The following is a 25304-nucleotide window of genomic DNA, read 5'->3' as shown; positions in this document are numbered from 1 at the left end:
AAGAACGTGGTCACCGGATCACTCCCACCACCATGCTCTTAAACCATTGTATGGTCTTGGCCACCATGCTGCAGCTCAGTTTCAGGGTCTTGGCAATCTTATAGCCTAGTTCATATTTATGTAGAGCAACAATTTTTTTTTTCAAATTCTTTGTCATGAGGTGCCATGTTGAACTTTTAGTGACCAGTATGAGAGAATGAGAGTGATAACACCAAATTTAACACACCTACTCCACATTCACACCTGTGACCCTGTAGCACTAATGAGTCACATGGCATCTGGGAGGGAAAACGGCTAATTGGGCCCAATTTGGACATTTTCACTTAGGGGTGTACTCACTTTTGTTGCCATCGGTTTAGACATTAATGGCTGTGTGTTGAGTTATTTTGAGGGGGCAGAGTGTAATTTCTTCTGTGTTGTCACATGAAAAGATATAATAAAATATTTACAAATATGTGAAGGGTGTACTCACTTTTGTGAGATACTGTATATGTATTATTATATTTACAACTTACTATCCATGCAAATGTATGGACTAGAGAGGTAATAATTTAACAGTAGGACAAGATTATTTCAGTTCCTCTGTATTTAAAAGGTTGAGAAAGGCTGGCTCAGATAAAGTACATAGTTTATCGCAATGACTTCTTCTGAGCACAGAAAATCATTATAACAAAGGCCACTATATCAGAAAGTAAAGTTGTTGGCCTCTGAAAATCATCCTGTGTTTAGCTGTCTGCGATCTCTGTAATTTCCATGTCCAAAAAATTAAGATTAGGAAAATTGATGGGAAGTCACAAAATCTATTCTGCATACGTTCAGGACAGTAACTCAGAACCCTTAAGCTATTGGATCATTATGACAGTCAGAAAACTAGTATTTTCAGAGGAAGTAGACATATGTCATACTTTGTACAGGATTCCTTTAATAATCAGTTTATATTAAACTCCAGCTAATCCTGACAAATGGACATGAACATTTTTTGTTCTTCATCTTGGTATAGATTGGGTTCACACAAATCAAATTCCTTCCATTGTTGGCCCTGTGCAGATTATCCTGTGTATACTGTCATGCTACCAATGCAACATGGTGCAGTGCGATTTTTGAAAAGGTTCAGGTGCTTTTTTTGGTGTAGCATAGTGCATTTTTGGCCCCATAAACTTCAATAGGACTGCATGTAAAGTGACTGTAAAATGCACGTACATGCATTTTTGACAGAGTTTTGAATATATAATCCAGTCTCCTTCTCCTACAAAAAATGCATGAAGCATGAAAGCACATCAAAAACGCATGTAAAAACACACAAATACACACTACAAAAACATACTAATAAAAAGCATGATTATGCAGCAGCACTAGTGTGAATCTAGGATTATGGCCTGTGCATACGATCAGAAACTCGTACGAAAAATACAGATTTCAAAGTGACCGTATGATAATCTGATCATTTAGTGCATAGCTTTGGAGAGCCAATCATGACAGTTCATCCAATATTATCCAATGAGACAAGCACACAAAATTTTCCTTCTACGATACCAGATCATCTGGTTTTCATTTAATCAGTACAATTTTCATCCGAAAATACAATAAAAATACAATACATTACATCACTTTTAAATTTTTGTTGTCATAGGAGAAAATTCGTAACTTTAGTAACCTCTTAATTTTCGATATGAGGCTAACATGCAAAAAAAAAAAAAAGACCATCATTTGTCTTCTAATCTCATTGTGAGCAGCAGGCATTAGTCTTTTTTTAGTCTGACTATGCCCAATATTGATCTTGTAGAAAACACTGAATGCAGAGATGTCGTTTTCTAGGAGCTAGGTTGCACAGATTGGCAGGAGGCTGAAAAGTGACCCAAAGGCAACATGAAAGCCCTCTTCAATCTGATTGCAAGTTGTCATGGGAAATGTATGTAAAACTCAGATCAGGGTAAACTAAGTGAACTTTGTTGCTTTAACAGAATTACAGTGCTTCCAGTATTGCATTACAAGGCTCACTGATTTTTTTTGCCTGGAGCTCTATAAATATATTTGCCTAAAAATAATAGCAAAAATGCCTTTTTTCATTCATTCAAAAAGGCTTGGTAAAAATTATGCAAATTGTGACATTTCTTGCTTTTAAGCTTGTTGTTGTCAAACCTGCAGCCATCTTAAAATCCATGTTACATGTATAAGCTTAAAAAGTCCAAAAACATAAACACGTACATGTCTTAAGCATTGTCTTCGCATCATTTCATTTGTCAGCTAATTGATCATCTTTACCCTGGGTGTTTTATCATACTCTTACAGTGGAAAAGCTTTGACATAGTGCTCTGTTTTTTCTGCATGGTACAAATTTTTCATTACTGCCTGAGGAGGAGAGCTGGGCTTGAAGGAAAATCTACTGATTCGTATGATTGATGGTCTTGCTGTGATTTGAGTAAATTCCAATATTATGATTCTGAAGTAGGTGGTTAGTGAAGCATGCATACAGTCTATGCTTTTTTTTACATTGTGAATAATGTTATGCAGTTTGGGATTCCAAATTCAGCAATACAAGGGATAGACAAAGGCTAATTAAGACTGTCAAAGTGTGACTTTGTGTGTGAAGTTGTCGCTTGTTTGTTTGGTTTTCCTGGCAGCCTGCAAATTTAAGATGTATTAGAAGTTGGAAAATGGAGATTGTTAATTATGATGATCTCATATCAATAGACCACTTTTTTGTCACAGTGATTTCACTTTAAAGAGAGGAAAGGCTCTATAAGAGAGTTTTATTTTACCATGACAGGAAAATATTGCAAGCTTATTAAGACAATAATCTTTTGTCTTTATTATGTAGTAACACTGAAACATCCCTCATGCGGGGAAAACTAAAAGTTGGCCCTTCCTTCAGTTGACAGGCCCATGGTCCAAAATTAGTGAGATTTATAATTTAGCTTATAAGATGTAAATTCAAATCAGCAGTTGGATTACCAGTTTTCATTTGCAGATAGAGATAAAAAGATATCTAAAACAGCAGTCCCATATGTGATTATCATATAAAGGGGATATAAGCTAAAGCTAGGTCTAAGTATCCTGGATGCTGTAGTCAATGCTTTTCCAAAATAGGGTGCTAGATGTGTATTTAATATATTATATGGCTGAGCTTGAGGTGTAGGGGCCCCTTTCACATGACAAGCCCGCTCGGATCTGCCTGTCCATTTTTCAGACAGATCCGAGCGGGCCACCCTTATGCCATCTGATCCGCTCAAGACAGATGGTGATACGTTTGCCAATCATCTTGGTGGATCGGATGAAATATGATGAAAACATACATGCTGTTCATTTTCCTCCGATCTCTCCATATGAATCAGCTGCGCACTGACAGGCCGCTCCCTGCTCAGTGAGCAGGGACGGACCTGTCATCCGTTGGCTCAGCGGAGATCAACAAATTGATCTCCTGCTGAAATGGCGGACTCTGCTGAGTGGATCCGCCTCATGTGGAGGGGGCCTTACTCCTTAGGGCCATCACTGATCTGAAGGCATCTGGGCACCATCAGACCTGTACCGTCATCTTCTTAGAGGAGTGATAAATTCTACATGCAAAGGTCACAGAGGCATTTACCAAGGCTTCCTACTGAGAGATTGTATGATCGTGGACAATGACTAAAGTCAGAGTCGATTATATACTTCCTGTTCCCCTAGACCAGTGATGGCGAACCTTGGCACCCCAGATGTTTTGGAACTATATTTTACATGATGCTCAACTACACTGCAGAGTGCATGAGCATCATGAGAAATGCAGTTCAAAAACATCTGGGTTGCCAAGGTCCTCCATCACTGCTTTAGACCAATTATTTTGCTCCACTTCTCACTTCCCTCCTTCTAATCTAATAGTTTGATTAACCATTTTGCCCACTCTGTACCAATACATATAGAACCAATGACTAGAATAGCTAAGTCAACTGTCACCCTACTCTGCTAGAAATTTAGTTCTAGGTGTGCAAATACAGAATCGTGTATGTATACAGTACACTACCCTGGGAACAAAAATGAACTTAAGGCCAGATTGAACTGGAAGGAATGACTGTAGTCTGAAATCTTATTTCTTTCTCATCCATTGAGGGACTTAAAAACTCTTAAACTGTTGGGTTATACTAATGCCTACAGGAGAAATGGACACTGGCAACAAATAAATGTTGGCCAGTACAGGATAACCCGGCCCACAACAACCATGCTTTCATTTTTATTGGTGTCCTCAAGAGAGTGGACTTATTTTTTTCAGCTCTACTGTTCTCTGTTCATTTGGAAGATTATTTTTATTACTCTACAGCTGCTGGTAGATTCATGCCAAATAGGTTAAATCCTAAAAGTGTCACTATTCACCTAACAAGTGCTGGTAAATTCATGTTGGATATGTTCAGTTCTGGAAGTCTCAACACAACATACACAGATATTCTGTCTGCAACGGCCATGACTTCTAAACGTTCCCCCAGTCATCTTAGCCTACTGGTAGATTCAGGCTGGATATTGAAATCCTGAACAGTTCTCCAGTTAGCTTCCCAGTTCACTACTTAAAATGGTGTTCTATCTTCAGTCGGCAGAGACTAGTATTATCCCTGCTGCAATGCCATGGCATCTCCATTATGTCTAGCTGACTTTCTGTTGAGGGAACAGTTCATACAAGCTCTAGATAATGTGGCATTAAGTGTCCAGAAGTGATTTGAGTGGCTCTTAAGCCTCCTGAACGTATCATTTGAACAAACTTCTTTGGTGTAGTCCTAGGCACACTGTCAGTAGGATGTACTTGGTTGTTAGAGGAGTCTCATTTCCTGACCAGTATCCAGGAGTTTTGGGGTATTTAGCTGTCTCAACAGCACTGGACCAATATGCTGGAAGGTAATATTATCTGAATTCAGTCAGACAATGGCGCGATAATGGCATCCATCAACCAACAGGGAGAAAGCATTAGTGTCACCATGGTGGGCCCCCTAGTTTTGATACACTACAGGGCAGAATGTCTTCCGTAGTGCCTGGACCCGGCCAAGGGGTCTCTACACCTAGAGGTGTTTCAGGACCTATAAAACAGATGCTGGATACTGGCTTCCATGCTCAAAAATAACTAGACTGGTTTGTCTCCAAATACAGAGATCCTCCAGAGGATGCAGGGTAGGGTCTGGTGGCAATGTGGGATCAGTACACCACAATCTATGTCCTTCCTTCCCTGAATCTCCTTTCTGGTTTGCTTCACATGATTTATTCAGATGTCTTGGCTCTGTACTGGCCTATACAGATGTGGAGCGCAACTTGGTATGACTCCTGACAGCCACTCAGTGGGCACTATCAGATTACCAGGATCTTTTGCCCCGGGGCTATTGTGGCATCCTTGTTCATGGTCACTGGCTTTGATAGCATGGCTTTTGGAGCTCATGTTTTGTGAGATAGGGGCATCTCTGAATCTGTGAACCCTACTATGTTAAGAGCTAGAAAGTCTCCAACTAGCATGGGCTATTATCGGGCATGGAATGCATACTTCACTTGGTGTGAGCCTTGGATCTTTTACCCCAGGGGTTTTCTCTGTGTGACAAATCCTCTTCATACTGCAATTGGGTGTATGGACCAGAGTTTGGCTTTCAGCACTTTCAATGTCCAGCTTTCTGCCCTATTTATCTAATTTCAGTGCAGATGAGCTTTCACTTCTTGATTTAGACTTTTGTAAAGGGAGTCTCCCATATATCTCCCTCTGTTTGTTTCCCTATGACTCTCAGGCATCTAAATCTGGTTTTATCTGCTCTTCAGAAACTACTCTTTGAACCCATAATGCCCCGTACACACGAGAGGGATTAAGTCTGACAGACCTCCAAAGGAGTTCCGCCGGAGTTCCGCCGGAGTTCCGACGGAGTTCTGGCGGACTTTTCGACCGAACGGACTTGACCACACACCATCACACCAAACTCCGACGGAGTCGAACGTGATGACGTATGACTGGATTCGACGTAGGAAGTTCCTAGACAGTAGCCAATAGCTGCCCTAGCGTCGGTTTTAGTCCGTCGGAGTAGCACACACACGAGCGGATTTTTCAAAGGGGACCGGGTCCGGCGGAGTTCCGTCGGGAAAATTTAAAGCATGCTTCATTTCTAAAGTCCGTCAGACTTTAGCTTCGCTAAAGTCCGTTGCAGCCCACACACGAGCGGATAGTCCGCCGGACTCAGTCCGTCGGAGTTTGGATGTCGAAAAGTCCGCTCGTGTGTACGGGGCATTAGAGATATTTCTTCGTACTGTCACCCACAAGGTGGAATTCCTTGTAGTCATCATCTCTGCAGGGAAAGTGTCTAAATTGGCAGCCTTATCCTGCAAGAATCCTTTCTGCTTTTGCATAGAAAGAAGGGGGTGATGAGGTCCAGGATTTCTTTCTTGCCTAAGGAAGTTCTGCTTCTTTTTCTATCTGGTTCCAGCTCACTAAACGGAATATATACTACTGTTTTGTCACTCTTTCACCCACTGCTTATTTCGGGAAGACTGATGCATTTTTGTAATCCCAGAAAGACCCTTTAAAGGTACACACCTTCTTGGTCCATCATCTCCAGGTGACTTAGTTAGACCATCATTCAAACTTATGGTCTTAAGGATCAGGTTACACCCCTTCTTGCTAAGGTGCACTCTATTGGATCTGTGAAAGTGTGAAAGGTTCTTATCATTTTCAGTTCTATCAAGTGACTGTTGTTTTTTTTTTTTTTTGGCATGTTAGCATTTATTGTTACATTGTCCTCCCCTCTTTTGAACTACCTTTGGAGCTCATCGAGAAACACAAGTTCCTACTTTCTGTATTTATTTTAATGCTTTTGGTGCTATGCTGCTATGAAACTAAAGCGTGAGGGTTGAGTGAAGTTATCTTTTGTTTTGTTTTTCCAGAATCCATGTCTCCTATAGACGACAGTATATCCCAACAGTCTAAGTTCTTGTGTGTTCCTGAAAGTATTCCAAGAAAATTATTTTTACAAAAATTACAAAATCATATTCAGTATCTCACAAATGTGAGTACACCCATAACATTTTTGTAAATATTTTATTATGTTTTCATCTGACAACACTTAAGAAATTACACTTTGCTACAATGTAATGTAGTGAGTGTACAGCTTGTATAACAGTGTAAATTTGCTGTCCCCTCAAAATAACTCAATACACAACCATTATTGTCTAAACCGCTGGCAACAAAAGTGAGTACACCCCTAAATGAAAATGTTAAAATTGGGTCCAATTAGCCATTTTCCCTCCCTGGCGTTATGTGACTCGTTAGTGTTACAAGGTCTCAGGTGTGAATGGGGAGCAGGTGTGTTAAATTTGGTGTCATCACTCTCACTCTCTCATACTGGTCACTGGAAGTTCAACATGGCACCTCATAGTAAAGAACTCTCTGAGGATCTGAAAAAAAGAATTTTTGCTCTACATGAAGCTGGCCTAGGCTATAAGAAGATTGCCAAGACCTGAATCATGGCAGCCAAAACCATACAGCAGTTTAACAGGACAGGTTCCACTCAGAACAGGCCTCGCCATGGTCGACCAAATAAGTTGAGTGCACGTACTCAGCATCATATGCAGAGGATGTCTTTGGGAAATAGATGCATGAGTGCTGCCAGCATTGCTGCAGAGGTTGAAGGGGTGGGGGGTCAGCCTCTCAGAGCTCAGACCAAATCCCGCAAACTGCATCAAATTGGTCTGCATGACTGTCGTCCCAGAAGGAAGCATCTTCTAAAGATGATGCACAAGAAAGCCCGCAAACAGTTTGTTGAAGACAAGCAAGTAATCAATTTCCTGTGTTCTGATGAGACCAAGATAATCTTATTTGGTTCAGATGGTGTCAAGCGTGTGTGGCGGCAACCAGGTGAGGAGTATAAAGACAAGTGTGTCTTGCCTACAGTCAAGCATGGTGGTGGGAGAGTCATGGTCTGGGGCTATATGAGTGCTGCCAGCACCGGGGAGCTACAGTTCATTGAGGGAACTATGAATGTCAACATGTACTGTGACATACTAAAGCAGATCATGATCCCCTTCCTTCAGAGACTGGGCCACAGGGCAGTATTCCAACATGATAATGACCCCAAACACACCTCCAAGATGACCGCTGCCTTGCTAAAGAGGCTGGGGACAAAGGTGATGGACTGACCAAGCATGTCTCCAGACCTAAACCCTATTGAACATCTGTGGGCATCATCAAATGGAAGGTGTAGGAGTGCAAGGTTTCTAACATCCACCAGCTCCGAGTTGTCATCATGGACTAATAGAAGAGGACTCCAGTGGCAACCTATTAAGCTCTGGTAAACTCTGTGCCCAAGAGGGTTAAGGCAGTGCTAGAAAATAGTGGTGGCCACACAAAATATTGACACTTTGGGCCCAATTTGGACATTTTCACTTAGGGGTGTACTCACTTTTGTTGCCACCAGTTTAGACATTAATGGTTGTGTGTTGAGTTATTTTGAGGGGACAGCAAATTTACACGGTTATACAAGCTGTACATTTACTACTTTACATTGCAGCAAAGTGTAATTTCTTCAGTGTTGTCACATGAAAAGGATATAATAAAATATATACAAAAATGTGAGGAGTGTCCTCACGTTTGTTAGATACTGTACTTATACATAGCATGAATGACAGTCACTAGTTTGATTTGTAGATGGCTGTGTGCAGCTATTGAAAGTCCTGCCATTCTAGGCCATGGCTAATTAAGCACTATGTCAATCTGAGTAAAGTGTGATTTACACACTACACTTACCTTCTAAGGGCTAGAATGATGCCTTTCCTTATTGATAAAAGTCGAGTCAAATTTAAATGCACCTACGGTATAATTTTATTTCTGAAATTTGTGAAATATGTACAATTTGTTTCTAGTGGGTCAAAATAGTATCTAACAGCTTAAAAACACCATGAAATCATTGTTCCTTTACATTCAGTACCCAACTGTATTTATGATTTCAATCTAATACATGGTGTGCTGTAAATATGTAATGTTTTCAAAGGCTGTATTAATCTGGCAAATTCACCATTGCATATAATTGAAGCACTGCAAGAGAATAAAGTATGATGATCATAAAGATAATTAGTTGTTTCAATGCAATAAAAGCTAAAACATTTTTATGTTATGACATTTAATTAAGGGAAAGCTGTGGTAGCAGTTTTAAAGAAATTTTAAGGCAAATGACACTTGTTTGAAAGTGCTCTGCACATTAACTAATTAACATTAGAGCGTAATTTACACAGTGTTACTGTACTGGAAAAGTTCTTGAACAGATAGAATGTTAGAAAATCCTCAAAGTCTTAGGTAAATTTGTAGCTGGTATTTTTTGATTAAAAAAATGCAGCACTGTGTTTTCAAACACTTATAATTACCTTTATAAACATTGGCTATAAACAGACACTTTAATCACTATATTTTCATGTTTTGGCTACCTTTATAAAGTTAATGTATGGAAACTATATGGTGTGGAAAACACATTTATTCTGAATTGTTCTGCATATTCTGAAAATTAGAACTTTGAGGTAACTGTTTTAGTTCCTGCCCCTGAGGAGCTTAATGTCATGAAAACACTCTAGGGTGAATGTCAGTACAGACTAAGGACAATTCATTTTACTTGTTAGAGGAAAGCAGGTTATTATCCTTCTGAATACGGTTGTATATATATATGTAGCCTTGTATTTAGGAGGTTATTCTGGAATGATGATTGAGGCTCTAGCCATGATCTCGGTACTGTTTTACTCATCTGGTGATTCAAACAGCTATACAGCAGCTGAGTCACTTTTACAGGCAGCAGAAAGTAGTCCCCTTCACTCACTGCCTGTTCTGGGCTGTCCCATTTGGAAGCTTGTGCTGGATCTTTGGGCGGGGTCTAGTGAACTGAGAAGAATGGAAGGAACAGACGGAAGAATGGACATCAGAAACCGAAAGTGATGAGGATTTTGTGACTTCCAGTTTTGGTTTTGGTTTATTTCTTTACAATCCGGAAGTGTTTGTTAACCCCCCCCCCCCAAAAAAAAACAAGATCCTGTTCCATTAAAGCATGTTATACAGCACAACGCTTGTGCTGTGTCATTTGGACCCCTGTATCACCTAAATTTGGCTGATCCTGCCTGGCTATATCCTCCCCTCTGCAAACTGATCACGATAATCGGCGATGCTGAGTCCTGATACCGTGGTCAGTTTAAGTGATTACATCATCCGCAGCCCTGTCATCGGTCTCCTGTGTCTCCTCTGTCCCCCTCCCCCTCCCCTCCTGCTGCTCTCATAACTGCAGCTAAAATATCTTATCTCCTCTGTAGCATAACAAGTACCTGCGTAAAGTAAAAAAATCTTCTGATTTGCACCTATATGAGTGCCACTGCCAGTGCTCAGCTGACTGACAGCTCTGTCTATCCTCTCTTCCTCTACTCCCTGGCTGACTTTCAAAGGGAGCATTTGGCCCCACCCACTGCAGCTGTGAGTCGGAGAGTGAAGAGATGCAAGAAATTAGCAGAGCTCATATAGGTACAGATCGCCAGATTTTTTACATAACACAGGCACAGGGACACTTGTTATCATGGTACAGGTATACCCCACTTTTAAGTACGCAATACGGTTTATTTACTAAAGCTAGAAAGTGCAAAATCAGGCTCACTTCTGCATAGAAACCAATGAGCTTCTAATCCCAGCTTGTTCAATTAAGCTTTTGTAATACAACCTGGAAGCTCATTGGTTTCTATGCAGACGTGAGCCTGATTTTGCACTTTTCAGCTTTAGTAAATAAACCTCATTGTGTACTTAAAAGTGGGGTTTGCCTGTACAGAGGAGATAAGATGATTTTATTGCAGTGGGGTAACAACCACATTAAGTTGCAATTTTTCAAAACTATACAACAACTGCAGAGGTATGTATCTTGGTGCATATTTGCTTATTTGAGATTTTGAAAACTCAATATAATTGGGATAGAACTTTCACAACTTTCACTTGTTTAAACGTGATTAAAAGCAAATAAACTCACTTTGCAAGGCAGTTCTACTGACTTCCGTCAACCAATGTGCAAGCAAAAGTGTTGTTTTTTTACTTTGCACATGATTGGGGAGAATTCCATTGCAAATTGCAACTTTCCTTGCTAAGTGAACAGCTTATTTGCCTTTAGTAAATTAGCCCCTGTATGTCTACTTCATATTTCCAGTTTCTCTCTCCATGGGTTTGTACTTTAAATGCTCAGTACTTAAACCTGGACCTCAAGCTAAAATAGCAGACATATAAGGGTTGATTGATGAAAGACTGATCACTTTGCAAGGGAATTTTCTGCAGAGCTTAGTGATTGTAGTAAAATTTCACTATACAAAGAATACCCAATCACTTTCATGGAAAAAAAAAAGTTTTTACTTTATTGGATGTCAGCAGAGTTTTACTTACTTACGAAGCTCTGGGAGAAAAAAGTGCATCTTTCCTTGCAAAGTGATCTCCCTTTTTTCTTTAGTAATTTAATGCCATAATATTTATCCAGAAAAATTAAACCTTTAGCAAGGTTTTCCTTTAGCAATGTATTCACTAGATTACATTTTTTTAGATGGATTTCTTGCAATAACTCATTAGCAATAAGAACAGCACCACATTTGTAAATGTTTCAAACTATTTATTGTTATAAACCACAACTGGTGTGCACGGCAAAAGCTTTCTGAAGGGATGAGAGAAAAGGTCAAAGGCCATCTTGGAAAAAAAAAGCTTGACCAGTTTATTTAAACAGATATGAGGATGGGATGCTGACCTCAATTTGACTTCTTTTGGGAGGAGCGAGAATGCCATTTTATTACTACCCAGAAGGAAAAGTCTCTTGCATGTGAATGCACCCTTAAGGCACACAAAGAAATTACTGTTTTGAAGAAAGAAAAAAAGTAAATGTGTTCACAAGACTAGCAGGCGGAAGGGGGATCCTTAAAACTTTGAATAGCTGCCAAAATTCTTTAAAATATTATAACATTTATAATATTTCTGTTTTTTTTGTGTTTTTTTTCTATTTATTTTTATACAAATCTAAATATGCCCATTGTGCATACACATTCAGTGAAATATAGTGTTTTTTTCACACCCTTGGAACCTACAGTCTATCTTTAATTTGCCATTTCTAATGAATGAGAGTTAAACAGGCAGACAGTTGCACCACATACCGATCCCTGTGGAACTGCGGCTAAGAAACAATGGCAAGTGGACCTTAGTCTGAGGAGGCCACGGGAAAGTGTTTATGCAGAGACCTCCTGCCAGGGCAAGCATTCATAAATTTGTGTGTGTCACAAAGGGTGGGATACATGCACTCTAAACTGAAGGTCAAAGAGGCTGTTCATGACAATAGGTTTGTTTATTTCTTTTTTTATAATAACTTTTATGGCATTTTATATATATTTTTTTAAATATTTTTGATTGTGTAGTCTTCCTTGATCACCCAATTAAATAAAATTTAATGATTTTGGTAGACAGTTGGCGACGGGGAGGGGGGATTTTATTCCCCATGTTCTCTTGGCGTCCTTGCCTTGTGAAGCTTGTTAAAATTTAGCAATGAGGTACTCTATATCTGCATACTCGTTGTGTACTTACATTTTCATGTATACGCTCATTTGTACTGTTTGTATTTTACAAATGTAATTATCCAACTTTAAAAATCAGTATATATCACCAATAATATTACATCATTTGTTGTTGGCATAAATAAGTTCAAAGAGTTTCACTGTGAGCTTGAAAACTTTAACCACAATGATGTTAAAATTGCCATTCCTACTGAAAAGGAAAAATATGTTTATTTTTTACACAGTAAATAAAAGTGCAGCATTTATAATTTGATATATTGCTGTAATTTTAGCTGGTCAGTGAGTTAATCATTTATTTTTTGACCTTTCATTATTTCTATAGAAAACAGGATTATATGAGCAAATGCTCTGTGGCTTTGACCTTGTCTTGACCCCACTCTTTGAATATGCCAAAAAGAAAAAACCCTATAAGTGTAATGCCTTGTTCTGAACTCCCCAGCAGTGTGTGAGCAAGTGGTGATAAAAATCCAGACGTTCCCTCATTTGACGGTATACTGCCATCACAGTTCATTATCTTAATAGTGGGCATTAAAATAGAATTAAACTCCAAAGGAAAAGGGAGGATTTTATTAAAAGTTGTGAAGAAACCACAAAACAAAAGCTAGCCATGCTAGACTTATTGTATTAGACTTCACCCTTCAAGGCGTTTTGCGATTACTTTCCCCCATAGAATTGGGAGTAGAGTGGCACACATATTGTTTTTCAGCAAACTTGACTAATTCCCTCATGTAGAGCTTAAATGGAAAAGTCCAACTGTGGTAAAAGCAGGCAAACATAAATCAGTTCAGGATGCACTTGTACTGTGCAAGGTCATCAGGGGTTAGGTGGGTTTCACAGAAAATGTATCTCCATGTAGAACAACTAAACTACAGTAGTCCTGTTTTCTGCTAAAACCTCAGTTCTATTATCTTTATTTACATTTACAACACTGTAGAAAGAAAAATGTAGTGGAGCAACCCAGAGTAACTGACCAGTTTTATGTTTCCAGCAGTTTAACGTACAGTAATCAGACTAATGAAACAGTTTGTAATTGGTTGCAATGTGTTTTTCTCAGTACTTTGCATAACGTATCCAGAAATTTGCCATTAATCCAATTTATTTTGTGTTCTTTTTCCAGGTTTATAAATGCTAGAAGAAGAATAGTCCAGCCTATGATAGACCAGTCCAATCGAGCAGGCAAGTCCCCCATAGTAACTGTATTCAAGTCACGCAGGCGAAAACCATCATCAAGCCATTCACCGGGATGTCCAATACCTGGTAAATAAAAGCAATGCCGGGAGTAAAACAAAGCAAGGCATCAGTCCTCTACTATTTTTGTAGTGGTGCAACAATTGGTTTAAGTCACATTTTTTTCTACACATTCTAACTTTTGGAATGAGTTTTTTCTTCTCAGCTATACTTTCTGCTACTTTGACCACTCCCTGGTGCATGGCTTGGTGTGGAAATGCTGTAAACTTTATTACCTGTCAAAAGGGTAAAAGGGTTAGTATCACTTATTGGACTCAACAAAGTTCAAAGACTCTCACAGAGGTAGATCTTTTTTTATCTTTACCTTAAGGCATTTTACTTGAAATCACGCTTGCTATGTGTTTAACTAAAACCTACAATACATTGCAGGAGTCTTATTTTAAATATCATGCCGGTCAGAAAAAAATGGTGTTGGGCTTCTTTTAGTTACTAATTTATCTAAGTTCTATCAGTTATGGCTTTTCAACATACAAACATTCTTGTTGTATGTGAACTGCAAAAGTGGGCGTTTTATTATAACATTTCGTTTGTTTCATATTATTTTAGCATTTAATAAAATGTGGGGGGAAGAAAAAATGTGAAGATGTGGCCCAAAGCAGCTGAACACAACTGCTGTAATTCAAAACCTATAATAAATTCAAAACATCTGATTGGTTGTTATGGTCAACTATTCTCATTTATTCTAGTATTTTTATCGCATCTCTGTCTACATTATTGTGTCCTTTGGAGATGAGATCATAACAGTATTTGTATGCTTTTAGTAAGTCAAGGAACACCTTACAATTCCGAAGGACAACCGATGGGAGGTTTTGTAATGGACGGCCAGCAACACATGGGAATTAGAGCACCAGGTAAGAGTGAATGTTTCTCGTATTCATTTAAATAGTATTGCTTATTTGTGCACGTGTTAACCAGAGAGTTAAATGTTTATTTGAGCCTTGATATCTTGCACTTTATCTTTATCTGTCTGCTAATCATTATATGGCTGTGTCAATCTGGGTGCTTTATCTTTGCCTTAATTTCCTTGCAAATGGTGTGGGACTGTGGGGTCTTTTGGTGCTTTCTGTTCACTTCTCTGATCTGCTGGCCTCTTCTTGGATTTTTATCTCCCTTATAGGACCTATGAGTGGAATGGGCATGAATATGGGCATGGAGGGGCAATGGCACTACATGTAACCATCATCTAGTTAACCAATGGCAAAGCAAGGGGGAAGTAAGTACAACGGGGGATGCTGTTTCTATTTTGTCTAGGATTTTATTTTATTTTTATGTGTTTTCTTTCTTAATGTGTATTCTCCCTGCCCATAGCTCCATGCTTGTTCATTCCTTTTCCATAAAAATGCAGATATCTTTTATTTTCCTACTGATTTTTTTTATGTTTATCTGTTACATAGAGCACTTTGCACATTGTACATTTACTGTTGTGTTGATATTATACAATACTGACCACATGACAAAACAAGAAACAGGCAGGGGGTGAGGGGGAGCAGGTTGCCATGGCAACAGACTGATTTGCAAAATGTAAGCAGTCTGCAGCAGTGCAAGGAGAGGAAAGAGCATGTCCCTGTAGTGTCATAAATCTGCCTAACCACAGTTGATGCATGAGTTACACTTCTTCACTAACCTGCAGATTGCAAACAGGGACTTTTATAAGCAAAGTAAGTGCAGACTTAGGCAAAAGAAAAAAGATACACAGCTTCATACAAAATTCCATCCGAGAAAAACTTTGAAATTCCACTTTGCTTCTCTTTGTCTGTCCTTTATAATAGGATTATGTGTGGCAAAAGGAAAGTAAAAGAATACAAAATAGAGGTGTGCACAGCAGGTTGTGCAGCTTTGCCTGGGCTAATTGACTATATCCAAATTAAGTATGCCATCACTTGCAGTGTGACAAATGGATTTGACTCATTCAGTATACAAAAATAGAGATCATTAATGCAATCTTCAGCGGCAGCCCCAGTGAAGTCTAGAGAGAACGAGAGAGAGATTGAAAATAGTGGGCCACAATCTTGCTTTGTATTATTTAGCAACGAAAATATTATTCTTCCCTAAAGGAATGCAGAACTGTGCAGGCGCAATCTGATTTTCTGTTATTGTTCTGCCATCAAAAAAAAGGCTGCTGCGGTTTGTTGTTTTTCTCCCTCTTGCTCTTAATCTATTCCTAATTGCAAGGCCAATGTTGTGTGTACCCTGAATTTGAATCAAACATCAAGCTCTGGGAAGCCATCAGCCTCTGTCTCACACATCATGAACATTCCCAGCTTAGTTAATCTAAATATTGTTTCTTAATTTCTGGGTCAATTAAATTTAAATGATGTATGCTATGCTTCATAACCAATTAAATTAATAGGATATTATGAAAAATATCATTACTTTTGATTAAAGACCAGTGGATATGGTATATTTTATAAGTCATTTTCGTTAGTAAGTGGAAAAAAAAGAAGAAAAACGTTCCTTTAGGCTAGATTAAGCAGCCTTTCATTGCTGGAGCCCTGAGACCTGAATCCAAGGTGTTCATGCTGCAACATTACTTAGAACTAAAGCCAATTGAACCTACTTAGGAATAGCGTTATGCCGTTCACCCTTGATGATTATGGAGCTTATAGCTCTCTGAGACAATACACCTGTCAGTTTTCATCAACTAGAGCAAACCATGCAGAAGACAGAGGCCCACAGAAAGCAGGGGGGCTATTGTTTTACGTTCCGTTTCCCCATTGTTCTCAAATTTAGTGAAAGCTTGACTGAGTTTGTAGTCTGATTTATTTTAAACGTTCATGATCACAAGGAAGGAATTAATTGCTAACAGTTATTGATTTCTTGCATGTATAAAGGGAACAGAAATGCTTCCATTTGTCAGCTGTACATAATGAATTTTATTTTATGATAGTATTTTCAAAAACTATTTTTATTTAATAGTTTTAAAGTGTGTAATGAGGCCTCCATAGTAGTGTGATTTGTGTTATATTAACACTGGATGTAGGTTTTAAATAGAGAACAGTATGAAAATAGACAATTAAGAACTGTCCCACTCGCCTCAAACTGACCAGTCTGATTCTAAGGCAGGTCACAGAAAAAACAGCAAGCAACACAACAGATTTGAGCATCACTTAAAACAATGAAACTGTGTAGGGGTTAAAGCGGTTGTATAGTTACCAAATGAATCATTATTTTAAATTAAAAAGTACATCTTCCTTGAATATAAAACGCCCTCAGGTGACCTAAAACCCAGGCAACCTAGATCACATAGACTTTGATTACTTGTAGAATTTTGGGTGATGTATTTCTTTGTATATCAAAGTCTGTGGACTTGCAGTGAGATAAAAGCATGGCACAATATGGAAGCAGATAATTAAATGAATAGTGACAATACCATATATACATTTAATTACAAACTATACAAATAAACCATATTTATTTTAAAGTGTTACTAAACCTACAACAGTAAAATCAGTCTTTGTATGCAGTAAAGCATGCTTGTTATACTCACAGTGGAACTTAAGGGGTTAATCCTCTTCATTGTGTAAAAAAGGCTCTTTGATTCTGTCTTCTCTGTTAGTCCCCTTCTTCCACTGTCCCCAAACCATCTCCCGATAGAACAGAGCCTTGGAGATAAGCTGAACATGCTCAGTTTGGTGTGAATTGGTAGAGAGTTTTTGTTTCTTAGGAGAGTGCATGTGATCAGCACAGGGCCAATCAAAACTGTCCAGACAGAAGGTCGGGGGTCATACAGCCCTATAGGACAGTCAGAATAGAATGAAAATTCCTCCTACAAAATTCAAACAGACTCTTATAGAAGTAACACGACTGCTCTAACTGCTGATGAAAAAAAGGATTTAGCAGTTTATATTTACTAAAATTATTACGTTTCCATGTTCTGTGGGAGACCAGATATAGTGAATGCAGGGTCCTGGGTTTGGTAACACTTTAATTTTAAGGGCACATACACACAGTGCAGTGACTGCCGTTTTTACACACTACATGAATGATAGTCACCGCTAGAGCGCATAAAAAATAATTGACCTGTATGTGCCTTGTTCACACTGCAATGCAGCCTGAAGGTGCAGGGCAGTGAGCTGAGATAAAAAGAAGACATGATGAATTTTATTGCAGTGCACAGGAAAGTACCACATGTCACTACAAAGTAGCATAACACACCATGCTGTTGTGTGGCAACATGTACGAAATTACACTTTATGCACTTCAAATAAAGTTGACAAAATAAAAAAGAGGAAACTGTATGACACGCGTAAACACCACCCCCTTGCCGTAGCTCACTGCAGCCGAAACTGACACCTGGCCACACACTAAACCACTCCAGGCAGAGTGAATGAGCCCTAAACCTAACTCCTGTCGCATTTTAATATCTCCCTTTACATTGTAAGCTCCATGAGCAGGGCCCTCCTATTCCTTCTGTATTGAACTGTATTGTAAATATACTGTCCCTCCTCTACATTGTAAAGTGCTGTGTAAACTGTTGGCGCTATATAAATCCTGTATAATAATAATTATAATAATTGGATGGGGGGGGGGGGGTCAACTCCTGTAATTTCTGTCTGTGGCCCCATTGAAAAGATTTTCCATAACTGCCTCTGCTTGTGGAGATGGTGCAGTTGCCACCAGGACAGGAAGGCATTTAGAGCAATAAAACATTGTTAGAAGTTCTGACCCTTCCCTTTTAAATTTTTTTTCATCTTAGCTAGTGTCCCTGGTCCCCAAAAACAATAAAAAGACTACACTGTATAGCACCCATTAAATTGTAGTTAACCAGTTCAAACCCTTGCATCCACATTCTAGTTAATCGAAACTTGACAAACAAAATGAATGGAAGAAATTTAACTCCCATAATAAATAAGGACACTGAAGTAAGCACACATACACATACAGTGTATAGCGCCCATTTTCCTATTAATAGATTATGTGATTTGTTAGTGAATATCTGAGACTGATAGTCTGTTGTTCCATTTTAGCCATAGAACTATCATCAGTGCACTATAATTGTAGCATTATGTGAAGAGCACTAGCCTTTCTTGTCAGGTGGTGATTTAGGAACAGATAAGCAGGTTTTGATTGACTGTACTTAGTTAGAAAAAATACTTCACATTTGCCCTAGCTGAAGTTTTTCTCTCAATAGTGAAAGTGATTCTTACATATATAATTTTATATGCATGTTTATTCTGTTTAGTTAATTTTGAATAAAGATGAACACAATGCCAGTCTTTGTTATTTTGCTTATTTCTTATCCTCTCTTTCTTAGGACTGCAAGGTATGCCAGGGAATTACATATCTCCAAGTGGGCCAATGGGCATGAGTATGGGACAGCCAGGTTATCCTCCATCACAGATGCCCTTGCATCACACTCAGCTGCGCCATGGGCCGTCTATGCATACCTACATTCCTGGACACCATCACCACCCAGCGATGATGATGCACGGGGGACCCTCTCACCCTGCAATGCCAATGTCAGCCTCTAGTCCCTCAGTACTTAACACAGGAGACCCCACCATGAGTGGGCATGTCATGGACATACATGCCCAATAATTTAAGGGAATAATGTCTGAAATTCCAAAATGGCAAATTTCACGTGTTGTCTTTCTGCCACAACACCAGAGTTCCAATCCTGGCATTACATAGGAACAAGAACATACTTTGACATAGGGAACGCTGACAAAAAAAAGCAGATACTGAAATCAACTTTTTGGGGACACGATAAATACATATATAAGACATTAAGAGAACAAAGAGTGAAATATTGTAAATGATATTATACTGTTAACCATATTATGTTGTTTCTTATAGATTTTTTTAAAAAAAATGTGAAATTTTTCCACACTATGTGTGTTGTTTCCATAGCTCTTCACTTCCTCCAGAAGCCTCCTTACTTAAAGCCTTACAGTTATCCTGCAGACGACTGAAAGTCCTCATTTGCAGGTCATTTTAGAACATTATGATAAGTATGTCAGGCAGAAGATCTTTTTTTATTTCAATCCAAGGATTTCAGCCATGCGCTCATTCTCTGCAGCTTTGTCTATTTTTTTTTTCTTTCTTTCTTTCTCTGTCTCCGTCTTTCTCTCTAGCCTGGGGCTTGAATTTGCATGTCTAATTCATTTACTCACCATATTTGAATTGGCCTGAACAGATGTAAATCGGGAAGGATGGGAAAAACTGCAGTCATCAACAATGATTAATCAGCTGTTGCAGGCCAGGCAGTGTCTTAAGGAGGCTGGTAGGAGGAGGCATGGAAACCAAAAGGCAATGTGTTTGGAGCATAATTGTCACAATGGAGCATCAGTGTCCCCATTCAGCGACAACCAATCTGTGCATCACTTCCTGTTTTCATGCAGCTCAAAAAAAAGGAAAGCAAGAACTGTAGAAGATTTATTTTTTAATACATTGACTTTATTTCTCAGCAAGGCATCAGTCGTGCATACATTTTTTTTCCATAGTCCCATCATGGAACATTTATGTAAACATTGTAAATAAATTTTGTGCAAAAAGGACTGGAAAAAGATAACTGTATTGTTGCAATTTTTTGTATAAATAGAAGTTTGGTATGAATCGGCATGCATACAAATTGATTTACAAAGTGGGATAAGCTAATTATACTTTCTTTTTTTTTTTGTTGTGCTAAAGCAAATGCTTGTTAGTAAAGTAACACATTTTTTTATAAAGGAACAAAAAAGCAAAAAAAAAAGTCCTAGTTAATAAACATTGCACATCAACAATGACAAATCTGGCTCAAACACATCAGTTAATGACATGTCACAATTTAGTAGCTCTACATTCAGGTGGGTTTTAGTAAAGGTTTGCCAAACCAGTGAACCCATGTTTAAAGTGAAGCTCATTATTAGTCAGGGAAACTTTTTTTTTTTTTTTAACGTGATTGGTTATTTAAAGTAAACAGCTTTTCTGGTCTGTCATACCTTTATAAAATAGTAATTTTATGGGTTTATTCAAAAGACATTACAAAGAGTAAAGTGTCATAACCCATAACAACCAATCTGAAAAGAATAGTATGATAAGATGAATACTGATTGGTTGCAATGGGTAAATTGCTCCTTGCAATGGATAATTGAATATAGCCACACGTGTAATAAGTAAACCTAATAAAAAGCAATTATATAATGTCGAGAAAGTGATTTACTAAATGGTATAATTTATTCTAGCTGCACAAATCTGTGTTTGTTTCAGCAATCAGGACACCAGGGTTCTGTTTGAGTATTCTGTGTTTTTTCCCAATTTTTTTTTTTTTTACACCCGACATGCAAATATTTTATATACAGTATATAATTACATACAAGCAAACTTCAGTGTGAACCTGGTCTCTCTCTTGGTTCATAACAGATAATCAAATCAATATACCCTACCTGTCTGAAATATTCTTTTATTTTTTTTATCCTGAGGCCATCTGTTGTAATGTTTTGTAGCTCATACCCATTGAATTACTGTTTTAAAACACCAAAATTAATTCCAGTGAAAGACAGTCTTTATCTATGTATAGGTACTTTTGTACACTTAGCAAACCATTTCCTTAATGAAGTTAAAAGACAAGCCCAACAACTAGAGAGGCAATTAATATATGTGTTGTCCATAAAAAATAAAAAAAATGTGATTCATTTTAAATTAGTCAGTAAAGTTAATGTTTGCAATGTCTAGCAGGCCCTCATCGGTATTTAAAAACAAAGTCATTTGAGTCACCAGCTATATAACTTTTAGACTCATACAATATTGCTGATTTATTGTTTTTAAGTTGTAAAATATGGTTAATCATTTTTGAAATTCAGTATGGAATATCTGAAATGTATATTTCAGATTTTTTTTTTCTTTAATTTTTCACAGGAAATATTGGTTGTGAAATAAATCACAAAGATCTTGTCAAATTGGAGTTTACATTATGCATGAATATACATTTCCATGCTTAAAATAGAAGCAAGGGGCAGATACAAAATGATTAACAAGTTGATTACACCGATTATTTAATTCTATTCAACTACTGAACTCATTAAAATTAAAATCTTACATCAAGAGGATATAATTTCCTACTAAAAGTAGTTATTAAAAATGTATAATCCAGTGATGTAACTCAGCATTAAGAGCCATTATAAATCATACATACATTGACATGTATGAAAAAAATTGGATATTTTCATGTTTAGTAAAGAGTGATGCTGTATGTAAAATGGTAAGTATGCAATACTGTGCCTGAAATGAAACACAGATATACAATGAATTACTATGGAAAAATAATTTCATTGGGGAAAACTGAAAAACAGAAGGTGTTATAATTCAGTTTTGTATTTCAAATCAGCTTTATTGGGGTGTTTATACTCTGAAATAAAGTTTACATTATGAATGTATTAAATTTATGTATATACATCATAAATTTACGGGAATATGGAATTAATACTTGATTACCAATTGAGGAATGATGGTGCATACATACGAATCCAAGGATCATTACTCATCTGTCCATTGAGACCCATTATCTCTTTCTCAGGTCCAAAATTTACAAAGAACATTCTGAAGGAGAGCCAAAGCTGTCAATCAGTCCCCAATTTCAAACTTTGATTTCAAACTCAATTTCAAATTTTGATCTCAAAGTGGCCATGTGGGAGCTGTTACCTATATCACTTGTTCTGATAAGATTCTTGCACATCAAACATTCTTCCTTGACCAACCAACCTCTGCCCTGACATAAGTCACGTGGCTTTGGGACAATGTATTGGGCAGGGGAGGAAGGAGCTGTCATTAACCAAATGAACATACTATTACAGATAATCAGATCAGCTTAATTTCCTTAAAACACTTTTAGAACATCTAAAGTAGGTTTTGTCATTGTTCTTGATTTGTAAATTTATGAGCCAGTATAACGATGCAAATTTAAAATTTTGGATATTACAAAATACAGTCAATATAGGATTCTTCCTAACCTACAAGTGGAATATCTCTGGCCTGGTTGTTGTTTGAATCTGTTGGATTTCACACTCATAGTAATATAGAAGTTAAAGACAACTACTTTGAATTGTTTTTAATATTGCCATTAGTTAACTGGTTATATTTCTGCCCACTTAATTACCTTGCATATCTTATAGCAACCTGATCGTCAGGTTGGTGGTTGTAGGTGGCCATCACCAGTAACCATGATGGAACACAGATAATGCAAGTAATTGTTAACATTTTGTTGGAACCTGTAGCTACAATTCACAAAGAATCTCATAATTTAGAACTCGTTTCACTGACAGCATAAATTATACTTTACCACAGTCTATTTTTTGTATCTACATCTGTTTTTTGTGACAACCAGCTACTGTATATAGAAAACCAAAATGAACCAAGATGTGCCAAAATATAACTAGATTTTCATCCTGTGAAAACTAAACAGTTATAGCTGTGGCTTGGTGCCATGCTGTGAGGTAGCAGAATCAGATTCACCCTTAGCAGCACAGCTGTGAGATAGTGTGTCCTTCACAGGAGGGATAAGGGCCTTGGGGAAGGACTAATGGTAGGGTCCAATGGGTAGTTGAACAGGACTGAAGGGGTCTCTGGAGGCAGAATCACAGCCAGGGATGGCCAGAACATATATCCCTGTACTGCTCCTTGTTTTTTTCTCTCCGCATCCTCTGTTTATCATTCTGGCTTCGATGGGGAATGGTAAATACATCAAAAGTCAAAGATGAAGAATCACTCTACAGAAACATTCTCTCCTTATTTTTTAATACTTGTATCTGCTGTTTGAACTTTTGACCATGGGAAATATTCCTGTGCAAACAGTATTGTGTCATCTTTGTAAAAACAAACATTTAAATGAATTGGAAGTTTTTCATTACTCTTAGCTCATTGGTTCCTTTTCACCTCTACTTGGAAATGTTTGTTTCACTACCTGGAGTCCCTACTACTCAGCACAGCAATGAAATACTCCTCTCTGACCTTTAGCCCTCGGACTCAGTTTTGAGTTCTGCTGCATCCTTCCCTCTCCTTCCACAGCTGTGGATATCCAATACACCCATCTCCAACCAAAATCTGACTATCCTACCTTTCCCTCTTAAGACCTTGATCTTACTACCAAGTGACATGTTTACCAACTCTTATTGGTAAAGGTTATCATACTCCTGTTCCCTAGGCCTTCTTGCTCCCCACCTGCACTCAGAAGCTATGGCACTAGCCTACCTTACTCACATCTCCTCTGCTGCACTAGTATTGCTGAAGGTTATCTTTTATTTCCAGATATGTGAACCTCAACCTTTTATGTGGGATGTACCATCCCAATTTCCCCCCTTGCAGGTCAATTTTCCATTTGACATTTGATTGTTAGACATCTTGTGATAGTTGATAGGCAGTTTCATATGTCTTTTCTTTATTTTCCTGCTGACATCTTCCACCCGCCAGTGCTGCAGCAGCATATTAATAAGTTTCTGTTAGGTTTTAGCGACCCGGTACTTGTTTTTCTTATCTCTTTTATTTCTTGTACCTATGGTGCATTTAATACTGAAGACAGTCTTTTTTTTTTGTCTTCTGGGGCTCTTTCAGAATCTCTTAGCATCCTGAACCATCCTCTTTTTTTGCCCACTTAGGTTTGGTTCTTGTGCTTATCCAGCACATAAAATTGCCTTCTCCCTTGTATGGAGCCACCATCCACATTTGGTTCAGTTGGTTGTTTAACCAACCCCAGTTGTTGCTAGATGGTTGTTCAGCCTCCTTTGTTTGCTCTGGTTGTGAGGTGCTTCTACTGTTGACAGTTTGTAGGGTCATTTGGCCCTTTTTGTTGTTACCTGTAGGAATGTTGCTACTTAGCCACTTGTTGCCCACCCCTTGATTATTGCTTGGAGGTGTACCATGGTCTACAAGCCAATCCTGTATGATTAAAATAAGTGTACAGTACAGGACACAAGTCCGTACCGTCCTACCAATGTGATTTCTTTATTGCTTGTTGGCAAACTGAATCCTTTCAGAATGGGTGCTGTTATATAGATGTACTAGGGAGTAGATTCAGCAAAGACTTTTGCCAGGGTCCAATCACCTGAAGGTGATTTTCTGAATCGATTCCTGTGTCCTGTACTATACTCCAATATATTGAATCTACAGGTATGGAAAATTCAATTTTTTGGATCTTACAAACAGTCATATTCTTAACTTAGATGGTTCAAAAGGTGCATTATAGCAATCCTCTTAATATTTTATAGTATACAATATATGGCATTTTGTGGAAAACCTTTAATTGCATTATAACTGAATAGGGATGAGCTTCGTGTTCGAGACGAACATACGTTCGACTCGAACATCGGCTGTTCGCCCGTTCGGCGAATTCTGAACATTATGGGCCGTTCGCGCCAAATTCGTGTGGCGCTCACGGCCCACAATGCACTGCGTCATCGCAGTGCATTGCTGGCTCATGGTTGGCCAAGCATGCACTGTGACCCCGCATGCTTGGCCAATCCCAGCGCCAGCAGCGAGGAGAGCCATGATTGGCCACAGGCAGGATGCCTGTGGCCAATCATAGCTCAGGCTGTGTAGTACACGCCCCA

The 25304-nt window shown here is 38.3% G+C and overlaps 1 protein-coding gene across 4 annotated transcripts in view; it reads left to right on the top strand.

Moving 5' to 3' along the window:
- The window catches only part of MEIS1 (Meis homeobox 1), a 200978-nt gene extending 180071 nt beyond the window's left edge, over positions 1–20907 (top strand). Inside the window, exons 10-13 of one of the 4 annotated variants that reach the window (XM_077485954.1) lie at positions 13655–13794; positions 14547–14636; positions 14903–14998; positions 19040–19179. In XM_077485954.1, the coding sequence (XP_077342080.1) occupies positions 13655–13794; positions 14547–14636; positions 14903–14961 (289 nt within the window). In that variant the 3' untranslated portion in view covers positions 14962–14998; positions 19040–19179. Of the gene's footprint in view, positions 1–13654; positions 13795–14546; positions 14637–14902; positions 14999–19039 lie in introns of all 4 variants that reach the window. The other 3 variants (XM_077485955.1, XM_077485952.1, XM_077485953.1) reach the window with 3 other exon arrangements.
- The last annotated feature ends 4397 nt before the right edge of the window (positions 20908–25304 follow it).

Source organism: Lithobates pipiens, unplaced genomic scaffold (genome assembly GCF_037356315.1).
Source record: "Lithobates pipiens isolate NorthernLeopardFrog02 unplaced genomic scaffold, aLitPip1_a1.2 Scaffold_18, whole genome shotgun sequence".
Classification (NCBI taxonomy): domain Eukaryota; kingdom Metazoa; phylum Chordata; class Amphibia; order Anura; family Ranidae; genus Lithobates; species Lithobates pipiens.
The sequence above is the reverse complement of the archived record's forward strand: the minus strand, read 5'-3'. Positions and strand labels throughout refer to the sequence as shown.